This window comes from Ischnura elegans, chromosome 3, assembly GCF_921293095.1.
Source record: "Ischnura elegans chromosome 3, ioIscEleg1.1, whole genome shotgun sequence".
NCBI classification, from domain to species: domain Eukaryota; kingdom Metazoa; phylum Arthropoda; class Insecta; order Odonata; family Coenagrionidae; genus Ischnura; species Ischnura elegans.
Window position 1 is genome coordinate 105,375,041 of NC_060248.1, and position 10,797 is coordinate 105,385,837.

Genomic DNA, 10,797 nt, shown 5'->3' on the forward strand with positions numbered 1-10,797 from the left:
TGATTCATCAAATGCATCCAAAAAGGAAATTTAAAAGTTAGATCATTCCAAAAAAGTACTTCACCATGGCAAAGAGATTTTTTTTTAATTGATGGACTTTTTTCTTTCACAGTAATTTTGATGTTTAATACTCACATTCACAGAGCATTGAAAATATGTACACATATAACTGGTGCTTTGTTTTGCTTCATAATCACATTTTATTGAGCTCCAATTAAGCGGATTCAAATTTACAAATCAGGAGTCATAAATATGTACTCAAAACTGTTTATGAGGAAAATAACATTAAAAATAGTATTTTTCAATCTAAAGTATGTTAAAGTGAATGAGTGTATGGTTTTAACTCCATAAAACATGTATAAATAAATATAAAACACAGCATCATTCATATTTACCACAGTTGTGATATGCCGTTGCATATGCATCTATGAAAGGAGAGCTAATTGGAAGAGCAAGGAAAAATATACTGGTAATAGTTATGATTAAGAGTGGAAGTGTTCATTCAAGTGGAGGAAGCACCTGCCTCTTAAAAATTTGTTTTAAAATATTTTACCTGAATGCTTTCTACATTAGGATATTTTAGATATATAATTGAGATCAAATCCTTTTATACTTTACAGTTAGGAATAAAAGCCTTTTCACCAGGCAATAATTATATCCTCTGCATATTATAAAAAATGAACAGTCTGAGATATATGTACGGATAATAGCAAATAGTATTATTTTTACCCAATAATTATGCAACATTTTTCTGCAATCCATCATTTGAAGAAAAAATAAGAAAAAACCTTTTTCAAATTTAATTTAATTTATAATTTCATCGCTAGTGGAATGGTAAGAATGTGATAAAATTTTTGCTCTAATCATGGCATATGATTATGTGCAGTCAATATATTCCTCAAAATTTTCAATCAGTCATAGCCCTAACAATCTAGAATTTCTGAACAAAAATTAATAAAAAAAAAATATTTGCATAACACATACCTTCATTCCTTATATTGCATGTGTTTCCACATCATTTGGTTCATGGTGGAATGCAGCCTTCTCTAGGCATGGATGGATGCTCACAGATGAAGTGCTTCCACTTGACTTGCCGTTTTGGGAAGGAAGCCATGTCTCCCAGGTGAAGTTAATCTCAAGAACAAGAAAATTATAAACAATGAATTTGTATGCTTTTCGTAACATATAGACTTAGAAAAAATTACCACGGCATCAGGCTCCTTCATTACAAAATACTATTCGCATTAGTTCTAAAATGGAAACATCCCAGTGAGAAATGGGTGGTGGAATCCACGTGGAACCCACGTGGAAATTACGGTGGAGATTAGGTGGAAATGTAACGTGGATACCACGTGTTTTTGGTCGTGGAATCAACGTGGAACCCACGTGGAAATTTGGTGGAAAAATTAAAACAGCAGTAGGTGCTGTCCTAAAACCATTAAAACCTCAACCACTCTATATCTAAACCTTCTATATATGTGTCTACGATTTTTCATGTGCTCTCATGGCTGCCTTTCCACGAATTATATAAAAATAGAATGTGCGATACATTTTCACATAACTTGCGTGGTTTCAGGATGATAAATGACGCAATGTCACCAGAGAGTTAAGTTCCACAAATTAGAAATTCTGTTTAACATTTTATGATAATCACCACAAATCCACTTGAAATCCACGTGGATTCCACGTGGGTCCAACCACTCAATATCCACCACCACGAAATATCCACCACTCAACGTGGATTCCACGTGGGTTCCACGTGGATTCCACCACCCATTTCTCACTGGGTGGGTACTGCTGGGAAGTGACTCGATAAACTGTGACATTTTATGACTATAGTCTCAAAATAATTATAATTCATTATAAAATATTTTCTTCTTAACTATTACACTGATAACTAGTATTGTACTAAATTGCCAATTGGTATGGTGCTTCCTTCACTTGTATTTAAACTGAACCACAAAGCAACCAAATGCTGTGGAACTACCATGATTGAAAAATAATTCTTTGTAAGGTTTGCCATACAAATTTTAACTCGTCAGCGCCCAAAATTTTTTTAAATTCACACAAATTTCACTTTTAAAAAATATGATACATATGTATTTAACACAATGAACACAATTCAAACTGACTGAATAATAGAGGAAACCTTTTAATATGTATGTGCACCGAAATGTACGCTAAATTCACATATTAAATGCATTGCAGGAGTATTGGCTCAGCACTGCACTGGGTGCCACATGGCATCCGTGGGCGTTGACGGGTTAATGTGCATGACTCCTAACGTAGTTACATCGCTAGGAAACTGAGGAATAAAACCTGGGTTGTGCTTATTAGAATTGGTAAAGCTAATCTTTCAAAGTGTTTTTTTGTATTTTCATATAGTTACGCATAAAGTTATTACCTATAATCAACCAGTTGCTGGACCTTTATCAAAAGCTGAAATTTTCCTCTTCAAAAACTAGAAAAATTTATATGATATCTAGTTATTTGTCGAAATAATTTGTTATTACTAAGATGTAAATATTCTTCACTCATAACAAATTTCTTTTTGCTTTCAAGGCTGCCATTCTAGAGAAACCTGATGACTTATATATATGTGGTGCCTCCTTGTTTAAGGACAATTGGGTGATAACTGCAGCTCATTGCATAGATGACTAGTAAGTGATCTTAATGTGTAGTGAATTTTCTTTTGAAAAAGCATTTGCATTGCAATATAATCCCTTTAATATCTACAATATTTATTTTTTTGAACAACTCAATTTAACATGATGCAAAAGTCAATGATAATACCTGCGTGGAGTTAAGATGTTGATAAAACTGTAGAAAGGGGAATTAAAATCATGATAATTTTTCAGTGCCGTCCAGGGAAACATATCCAGTGTCCTCAAAGTACGCTTGGGTGAGCATGATGTTACAAGGGGAGATGAAGGAAGTGACCCCTACCAAGAGTTAGACGTTCAAGCAGCTTTTATATATCCTGGTTTCAATAACAGGTAAGAATTTAGCACATCACGTATTATTTTGGAGTGATCATAAACATATTAAATAAATATAAGCTTGTAAAATATAGTTGCTATTTCACAAGGCAGGCTATCCCTGGCAAAGTATATCAGAACTGGGAAGTATAATGCAGATTATGACTAACCTGTTTCAACACCAAAATCAACATACAGCCGAATACTATGCTAAACTAGCAAAATGTAATCAAGAAGATTCATTACACTCATTATTTTTCAGACTATTCATTACTACTCAGAATTCATCTCTAAGTATTGGCTCATCCAGGTAATTTATTGACATTTGTAGCTCCTCTTTTAATACTGAAAATTTTTAACAAATATGAATAGGTACATCTTGAGTTGCAGGTGCAAGGGTCACCAAAGGGAATGATTTTCTCATACCTTTTTTATCCTAAACTGGAAGGCTTAAATATCCAGAGCTTTAGCATCATAAAAAGCCTTATGTCCTCTTATACCATAAGCTTTGGTCATTCAGAATACATACTTCTAAGTGTACCAGATGGTATACTAAGAGATTGCTTATGTCCATTTGCCCAACCTACGAAAGATAAAAAAAACCACGAGTGAGGAAAAATTGTCAGAAATGCCAATAAGACACTGACATTCTTACTTTCCACTTATTAATTTTCATTGCATCATTAATATTCTAAAATAATAGTCAAAATTGTAGAATTGAAATTATGCTCTGGGGCCATTATGAAATTGTGCATTTAAAAAATCTAATGCATTGGATGTTACTTTTGCCTTAAATTTCAACTATGCCAATTAATGCTGAATGAAAACTATTTTTTCGCAACAAAAATGCTTGCCTCTACAGCAGAATATTTTTGAGCCACCATCAATCAATTTTTCTAGCTGCAAAAAAAAAACTGCTTTTTTGTATCACATTTCACATGCTATAACTTTGATTTCTTTTTTAAGGTCTCTCACTCATGACATAGCCCTTCTACAGTTGAAAGCTCCAGCCAAGAGGAAATCCAATGTGGGCACTGTTTGTGTTCCCAGCCCAAACGAATTTGGAGGTGGTGATAGTTGGGCACCAAGCAGAGGGACAGCTGATGCAAAATGCTACATTACTGGCTGGGGTCGTCGGTCCGAAAGTAAGAGTTAAAATATATATCTCCTTAGCTCCATCCCATTCCCTAACTATATTTCTTGCAGTGAGAACATAATGCGAACACAATCCATCTGTGGCGTAATTAGGAATATGCTTTTGGGGGTGGTGGGGGGTTTTCAATCGATTTTTCCGATCCGCCCTAGTGTAAATCGGTGACCATCTATATATGTATGTCACTAGCTTAAAAAATTTTCATTATATTTTTACCTGTTGTGCCTTAAAATTTTTTATGTTGATTATATTTTAGGGAGATGGATGGGGGGTGATGAGAGGGGATGGGGAAGGGCAAACTCCCGTTTGGGAAAATTTTGTAAAAATGACATGCCTGCAAATACATTTTACTTAATTTTGGCACTTAAAATTTGGGTTTCATTAAAAGGTTGTTAAAATTTACTATATGTCAAAACTAGACAATAGTTTTTAATATTATTTTTATTTCTCTGAGGCTTTGGGGGGGGGATCTATCCCCCTCATCCCCCCCCCCATAGTTACGCCACTGCAATCCATATTCTGCACCTTGGCAGTACACATAGTCAAAGCCATGGTCATCAGACGTGCAGCTAGGAATTAAGGCTAGGGGGTGTTTTAGTAGCAACTAATACTGGGAGGTATGGAATACGGGAGGTGTGGGTGCCTTCCACCAGAAAATTTTTAAGATAAATTGTTCGAAATGGTGAGTTTTATGGCTTTCTGAGGGATATTTTATTAAACCTTACACTATTCTAAAAGTTATATTTATCTAATTAAGTAAAATGGATTAAATTTTAAAATTTCTCTGAGTTATGGGGGGGGGGGTTCCCCCATAACCCCCCTTGTAGCATCACTAGTGGTCAGTGTTGCGCTGCATCTCATATTTCTAATTATTCCATTTTTGCAATTTGTGAAAAAATACATTCTGGCATGAAAATATCAGATAATGGAGAAGATATTAAAATTGACAACAGGAAATCAGCCTTTGGTAATCTTTCATCATTCCATAATATCATTTGAGTTAATAGTGTTCACGCTCAAATTTTGAAGAGGACAGTGAGTATTTGACTAAAGAATGAGACCAGGCCACTCCCCCAGAAAAATGGAAAGAATGAAAAATTTAGATAGCACTTAGGGTGACCAGACGTCCTCTTTTTTGCAGACATGTCCTCCAATCTACATCTCTGTCCTCTGTCTGCAAACAATTCTTTTAATTGTCAAAACATCCTTCTTTTTAATAATTTACTATATTAACATTTGAATTAATGTATTTTTTAGTTTATTGCAATTTATATCAGTGCCATGACAATAGTTAAATTTTTTACCAATGTGCATTGCCACTATTTTTTTTTCTGGTCTACAATGGATTTGAGAATGTGTTCTATTGTTTTAGATCAGTTGAATGGCAGTCTTGCGCCGGTGGTTGTGTGCTTGACAGTCTAAAATTTGCTGGCATTCAAGATTCCTCAAGGAAAGTGCAAGTTTACAGATGCTTTGAAAACTAAATATCCTGCTTTCAAGCTTGGACTTAATGATTTTGGGGCAGAATGTAAATTTGCTTTAGGATTTTTCTTCTTTTTTCCCTTGATTTCTTCAATTTTTTCCTTTGTCGCCCTCTATTTCACAGTACTAGATCTGGTCACCCCATTAGCACTGTGTTTACAAATATCTCCACGGTTAAGTCACTCGACTTATCTCCAGTCACTGTTAAGTTATCTTAAAATAAATATATAAATCACTTTATACATGTACATACAAATAATGTAGCTTGAAACTTAGAAATAATACTTCTGCTCACAGATATGGAAGATTTATCGAGTAACATTTTTCCTGGAGACCAAGGAATGTTTTTCATACACAAAATCCATTTAACAATAAGACACATTCCTTTATCATTCATTATTTGCAATCCTCTATATGCTATAACTATCAACGATTGTTTGATTCTCCTCTCTGCTATCAATTAGGTACTACATTTCCAAATAATCTCAATAATAAACACTATTCAAGTTGGTGGCACTTTTCCAGAAAATACAATGAGGAAAAATGTTACATTCTAAAGCTGAAAGTACCACTAAATCCCATACTGAAGTTTTGTTTAATTACAAAAAACTTTTTTGGATACTCCGTAAGTCAATGCTTAATGCCTTGTTTTTCTTTAGACTCAGATCACTCAGTTGTGCTGAAGGAAGTCAGAGTTCCCCTTTGGAGTCATACAGCCTGTCAAGGAGCTTTAAAAGACCAGTTTGGCAGTGGATATTTCTTGCCTAACAGTTCCATTTGTGCTGGTGCTCTCGGAAGAGATGCTTGTGATGTAAGTTATTTAATGCAATCATTTAATATACTCAAAAATTAACTCCGCAATAGTTACTTGTCATTTCCAATTTACCGAGTGAATTTCTTTTAAAATCCTCGGAAATAATTTGAAAGTGATAATTTAGTACTTTTAAATTTTTTCAAATAGTTAAATTATGAAGTAGCATTACTAATGACTTCCTCAAAAATTAATATATAATCTTTTCAAAAGAGAAAAAAGCATTTTGAACAAGTAGGTTCTGTTAGACAGGGGTGCACCTAGGAATTAAGGCTGAGGGGGATTCAGGTGCAACAAATACAGGGGTGTGTGGGGGTATGAAATACCCACTAGGATAAGCGGTAGGTGCGAGATTAATAAATTGTAGAATTTTAAGATAAACGGTTTAAAATGGTGAGTTTTACGGCTTTCTGAGGGATATTGTATAAATCCTTACACTATTCTATTTGTAATATCAATCCCATTTAGTAAAATGGGTTAAACTTAAAAATATATATTATAGATGTCTCTGAGCTCTGGGGGGTTTAACCCCCAAAACCCTCCCTCGCTGCACCACTGCTGTTAGAATCTATCTATAATTTCAGAATATGCTAGAAAATCACTAAGTAATGGCAATAAGAAAAAGTCCAGCAACTAAATTGGAAAATTTGCAAATAAATTTATGTGACCATGGTTTGAATGAGTTACATCATTGATGACATAAAGCATTAAAATCAATGATATCCAATTTTACAATGTGGGAATTTGGCAATGTTATTTACCTGGGAATTCCATCAAATTACACCTGATGCAAACCATTTGATCTTCATCGATTGATTGCCATGTAGAAGCGAACAAATATTTGTAATTGGAATGGCAAAATTCAGGCTCGCAGTGATTGACCAGACTTACTCAAAGCTAGACATGAGGTGTGGCAAAAGATCACCAATCAAAGTTGCAAAATAAAAATAAAGGATAGTACATACACAGAATTAGAATGTGAAAAGAACAATCCAGAGAGTAAGAAGGAAGGGGTCGCCGATGTACTGATGTTTTCTCTTGGATGGATGATCTTTTTTTCATTGGGCCAGATGGATTTGAAAAAATCGATTTTTCTGATCCGCCCTAATGTACATCGGTGACCACTATATATGTATGTCACTAGCTTAAAAAATTTTCATTACATTTTTACCTGTTATGCTTTAACATTTTTCATATTGATTATATTTTAGGGAGATGGAGGAGGACCACTATCTTGTGAGCGAAATGGAGTTTGGTGGCAAGTGGGAATTGTCAGCTTTGGCATTGGATGTGGCAGAAGGAATACACCTGGAGTTTATACCAGAGTGGACAAGTATGTTTTTTTAACCAAAATATTATGTCTTATGAAAAAAATACTTATGAAATATTGAAAGTTAATTTATTTTCTTGAGCATTTATGCACCTGCATATGAATTCAACACAAAATTGATGGTGATGCCTGATTGATTCTGATAAATTTTATATTAAGATTACATTAAGAAATAAGTGATTGGATTGAAAGATGCATCTTTTGAAAATTCTAATAATTTCATAATAACTTGCTGAATATTCTTCGTTTCAGGTACTACAATTGGATCCTCGAAAAAATTCAAATTGACAAGAGATTGGTCACATAATTAATTTATGCATGAAAATTGTTTAACATAGGTAAATATTTTCACCATAGCATGTGTAAGACATGCACCACATCCCGATTGATAGAAGATCAACAGGCAGAAATGGCATTGCTATGCATACAGCACCCAGTGTGATATTGATGCAACAAGGCAATCGATAAGTCCTGTCACTTGAGATGCTGGACGTGCATGTAGTGCAGACATTTATGAAGTTCATGATAATGTGCCAATAATGAATGCTTTTGGAATGTAATTGATGAATATTAAAATTGAAATCAATGCTTTGTGCCATATGAGAACAAACTTTACTCACTTCAAGTCAATAATTGGTTCACCATTTTCACATTTGACATTATAACTGGTAACATTTTGTACCGATAAAAAATTCATAAACAGTTGGAATCATCAAAATGTATCTCAATGACACGTAATTTGAATGAAAACCTGTCATTATGTTAATATATTTATCTTGCTCTTATCATTTGAAAATTATGATTAGCACTAACACAAAAACTATTCTATTCTTGTTTCATCAACCAGGTATATTGAACAAAATTTTATTCACTCAAGAATTCAAGCTGAAGTCAGCCACACAATTAACGCTAGGTACTTGATTATAACAGGAAAATTATTCCTGGTTAAAAGTGTTATTCTTAGGTAGTGTAGAGAATCTGTAAAAATATTTATTTCCACAAGAGAAACCTCAGCCAATAAATAACAAATGTATTGGATGAGAATGTGAGGTAATTGTGGTCAGCCTATGAAATAATGATGATTATTTGTAATAGGCAGCAAAAATCTGAATCTTTTGAGCATTTATACGTAGTAAAATAGGGAATACTGCAGAGACTAACAGTAAATACCACAAGCATATGAAGAACGAAAAATGAGAGGATATTCAGTGACCCATTTTATAGATTTTAATGATGTGATGAAGAAATGTTATCAAAATCAGTATTCCAGTTTTCTGTATTTTTGAGAAAAGTGTTTGGCAGCATTTTTGATTTTACATTAATGTGTAATTATTTTCAAATAAATTATGTCATAAAATATTTTCAATGCTTTAATTCTATCGAATAATAATGACAATTCTCAGAGGAAAAGAAAATTCACAAATAACAGTCTGCACCGGACAAAAGGTGTGGTACTCTGAGGAAAAATGTGAATTTTCTTTTTCTTTATCAAGGTTCCTCAGAGTAAAGGTGCAAGTGATAAATAATACTTCTATTGATACAATGTTCAATGGAGATTTGATGGTTATTACTGTAACCAATATTAGGCCCATGCTGGACTAGGGATGGCAATGATTTATCGTTTGGTGGAAATAATCGATTTTTCTCTTTCAATTAATCAATTAATGATATGATAATAAATAACCAATTAATGCGAATGATTAATCAGATTTGATACAATTAATCGAAATAATCAAGAATCGGGATAAATGAACTAACCCCACAAGGGTCTCGTTCACAAAAAGAAGTATAGTTGGACAGCAATTCCTCAGTTATAGGACTGAAGCAAAATAAAGGTGAAGCATGGGAAGAAATGAAGTTCATTTATCCCAGGCTTCATGAACTTACTGCCGCCTTATAGGTACTTCTGAACCAGCTGAACGATTGTTCTCAAAGGCTAGAGCCAAGGCCTATAAAAAAAGAAAAAGACTGACCACAAAAATGCAGTCAAAAATATTGTTTCTGATCTCTTGGGTTGGGGGAGGAGTTTTTAATGCGGAGATTTCAAATGACCAAGAATAAAGAATTTATGTAATTTTCAATCCTAGCAGTAATATAAATAATTTCATGTAACTTATTTTGTCACTGTTCGTAAAAATATCAAAGTTTTTTATTGTTTTTAAATAAAAAATCGCGCTAATTGAATAATATCATCTACAACCGATTATCAAATTAATCGAATAACTTGGAGCACTTTTACGATTAATCAAATGATTGATTGGCCAGATGATACCAGCACTGTGCAAAGGAGGACTACTGGGGGGTGCTCAGGATTTCCAGGTTGGAGGGTGCACCGGGATACGTCCCGGTGTCATGGCGGCCCAGCATCCCAGTGAGAAATGGGTGGTGGAGTCCACGTGGAACCCACGTGGAATCCACGTTGAGTGGTGGATATTTGGTGGTGGTGGATATTGAGTGGTTGGACCCACGTGGAATCCACGTTGATTTCAAGTGGATTTGTGGTGATTAGCATAAAATGTTAAACAGAATTTCTAATTTGTGGAACTTAACTCTCTGGTGTGACGTTGCGTCATTTATCATCCTGAAACCACGCTAGTTATGTGAAAATGTATCGCACATTCTATTTTTATATAATTCGTGGAAAGGCAGCCATGAGAGCACATGAAAAATCGTAGACACATATATAGAAGGTTTAGCTATAGAGTGGTTGAGGTTTTAATGGTTTTAGGACAGCACCTACTGCTGTTTTAATTTTTCCACCAAATTTCCACGTGGGTTCCACGTTGATTCCACGACCAAAAACACGTGGTATCCACGTTAATTCTCCACGTGGGTTCCACGTGGATTCCACCACCCATTTCTCGCTGGGATGGGCCTGATCACAATGCAATAAACAACAAGAAAACTTTCAAGATGAAATAACGAGAACCTTCCAAGTAGGTACGATTTACATTTCATGATATTATATGTTGTGTAAAGCATAACATTTTTGGACAACTAAGGGTTACAATCTTATGCGAAAAAAATGAGTACATATCTCTTT

At 34.3% G+C, this 10,797-nt stretch overlaps 1 protein-coding gene across 1 annotated transcript in view; it reads left to right on the forward strand.

Moving 5' to 3' along the window:
• Positions 1-9,115, forward strand: part of LOC124155237 (serine protease 44-like) — a 31,726-nt gene extending 22,611 nt beyond the window's left edge. The window contains exons 4-9 of the mRNA XM_046528954.1: positions 2,563-2,660; positions 2,859-2,996; positions 3,945-4,123; positions 6,273-6,424; positions 7,636-7,757; positions 8,007-9,115. Coding sequence (XP_046384910.1) covers positions 2,563-2,660; positions 2,859-2,996; positions 3,945-4,123; positions 6,273-6,424; positions 7,636-7,757; positions 8,007-8,061 — 744 coding nt within the window. The 3' untranslated portion in view covers positions 8,062-9,115. The remainder of the gene's footprint in view (positions 1-2,562; positions 2,661-2,858; positions 2,997-3,944; positions 4,124-6,272; positions 6,425-7,635; positions 7,758-8,006) is intronic.
• The last annotated feature ends 1,682 nt before the right edge of the window (positions 9,116-10,797 follow it).